This window comes from Terrapene carolina, unplaced genomic scaffold (genome assembly GCF_002925995.2).
Source record: "Terrapene carolina triunguis isolate 2854851 unplaced genomic scaffold, T_m_triunguis-2.0 Scaffold48219, whole genome shotgun sequence".
Taxonomy (NCBI): domain Eukaryota; kingdom Metazoa; phylum Chordata; order Testudines; family Emydidae; genus Terrapene; species Terrapene triunguis.
Window position 1 is genome coordinate 1 of NW_020712570.1, and position 2451 is coordinate 2451.

At 64.9% G+C, this 2451-nt stretch overlaps 1 protein-coding gene across 1 annotated transcript; it reads left to right on the forward strand.

Moving 5' to 3' along the window:
- Nucleotides 1-750: 750 nt before the first annotated feature.
- Nucleotides 751-2444, forward strand: LOC112123695 (protein Wnt-10b; the record flags this gene model as incomplete). Its single annotated transcript, XM_026646901.2, has 2 exons — nt 751-1013; nt 2184-2444. Coding segments are annotated over 2 exons (524 nt in total), but the record flags the coding sequence as incomplete, so codon positions are not given.
- Between the last annotated feature and the right edge of the window lie 7 nt (nt 2445-2451).

Sequence of the window (2451 nt, forward strand, 5' to 3'; positions counted from 1 at the left end):
AGAAGGGGTCTGGGAGCCAGGAGAAGGCCACAGACTAGATTTTGTGCAGGGTTATGGGGGGTGGATCTCGTGGTGTGCCATGGAGGGCTATGGGAGAATCTAATGGGGAGCTGAGGAGGATTATGGGGGGCTGGATCTCATGGGAGGTCATGGGGAGTTAGGGGAGGTTTGTAGGGGGGGGATCTCCTGAGGGTTGGGGGGTCACGGTTGGGGGGGGGGTTACGTTCCCTCCTCACGGCAAGAAGCTTCGCTATTTCCCCTTCAGCTTCCAGATGTTTTTCTCCACGGCCACCCAGGTTATGTGTGCCCCTCCCTCCATTGCCATGGAAACCCCTATTCTAGACCTGGGGGGCAGGGGGCTCTCGCATCATCATGAGAACACCACCACCCCCGGGGTGCCGAGCCGGAGGGTGACGCACCTAATCCTCAAACCCCTTTAATGTGGTTCCAGGGAGGGGGGTGTGGGTAAGGGGGGAATTTCCCCTGCAAACGGGGCCAGGTGCAGAGTTCCTGCGGGGGTGGGGGGAAGGGGCCTGGGTTTGCACGCCTTGCACACATGTGTGATGCAGGCTGCACATGGGCCCAGCTGCTAGCAGGGCTGGAGCGTGCATGGCACATTGGACTCCTGGATTCTCTCCCCGGCTCTGGGAGGGGAGTGGAGTTTAGTGGTTAGAGCGAAGGGCGGCTGGGAGCCAGGACTCCTGGGTTCTCTCCCCTCTGCTCTTCTCACCTGCTTTACTTCCCTTCCAGGGTACTGGGTAATGACATTCTGGGGCTGAAGCTACCGAGCGACCCTGTCCTGACCCCCAACACGGTGTGCCTGACCCTGCCGGGGCTCAGCAAGCGCCAGATGGGCCTGTGCGTACGTAGCCCAGATGTGACCGCCTCGGCCCTGCAGGGCATCCAACTCGCCATCCAGGAGTGTCAACACCAGCTGCGGGACCAGCGCTGGAACTGCTCCAGTCTGGAGGGGGCGGGCCAGGTGCTGCCGGACAGCGCCATCCTCAAGAGAGGTGAGGGGTGGAGTAGGGGGATCCATGCCCTGGGCACTTGCGGGCAGGGAAGGGTGCCCAGCTGTGGGGTTTGCAGTGCCTGGTGAAGGCCTGTCTGGGGTGGGGATAGGAGCACGTGGAGGGGCTGGGGCAGGACAGGGAAGGAGACAGGGGCCTGGGCGGGGGGGAGGGGGAGGCTGCAGGCACTCGGTGCTGTGCCAACCCTCCCCACCCTGCTCTGAGCTTCCCCAGCCTGGCCCCTCAGCACCGGGGCATCAGCTCTGCCCCGGCCTCCCACAGCACAACCTGCCCTGTGCCCATCTGTGCCCATCCCTGCTGGCCCCTCCCCTGCGACTCCTCCCCCCAGTGCTGCTCTCATGGTGCGTCGGGGCCGCCCCGTCCCTGCTCCCTGTAGCCTGGAGCGGCCTCTGATGTTGCCTTGGCCTCTGCATCAAGGGAGAGGAGCTAAGAATAAACCCAGGATCAAAGCGAGGGAGCTGGAGCCAGCCGCGGCCTGCCTGCTCCTGCCGGGGCGGGCAGCTCCCGGGGCGCAGGGAGTTCTGTGGGGCTCAGCCCAACGCCCAGCTGGTGCTAACGGGGCAGCTTCGGCAGAGGTGCCCCAAGGTCCCAGCTCTGTAGCCCGTCCACGCCCATGGAGCTGGGCAGTGTGGCTGGGTGGGAAGTTTTGAGGAGCAGGGTGAGGGGCACTGAAGTTGTCGGCTCTGGAGACCTGCCTTCAAACACCCGCTTCGGTCACAAGTGAAGCGAGTGCAGCTGGTCTCAGCACAGTTCAGCGGGGTTAGTGGTTTCTGTGAGGGGCAGAATCAGAAGAGGGAGAGCAGGGAGCTGTGGGTCACAACTGGGGGCACTGGCAGAGCTGGGGGGAGCCGAGCTGACTGCTCTGGGCAGCAAGGATCCTGGGTGTGTTTGGAAAGAACCCAGGAGTCCTGGCTGAAATCCCACTCCAGTGACCCTGTTCCCCCTCCCCTCGCCTGGCCAGTTTCAGCTGGGTACTCTGTTCCTCCTCGCCTACAGGGCTGCCTCATGCTCCACCCCAGAGGCAGCCGCACTTCTGCAGGGGAGAGATGAATCCCCAGCCATGGGTGCCTGGGTTCCTCCCCGTCTCCTGGGAGGCACTTGGGAGGGACCTGGCCTGGTCCCCAGCTCACCCGCTCCCTATGTGCTCCCCAGGCTTCCGGGAAAGCGCCTTCACCTTCTCCCTGCTGGCGGCGGGTGTGATGCACTCGGTGGCCACGGCCTGTAGCCTGGGCAAGCTGCAGGGCTGCGGCTGCGCGTGGGGGGAGCACGGCGGCCAGGAGAAGCAGCGGCTGAAGCTGAGCCAGCTGCAGGCGCTGTCCCGGGGCAAGGGCCTCCCCCTTCACCTGGCCTCGCTCCTGGGCGAGCCCGGCCCACAGGACACCTGGCAGTGGGGCGGCTGCGGGCCCGACATCAGCTTCGG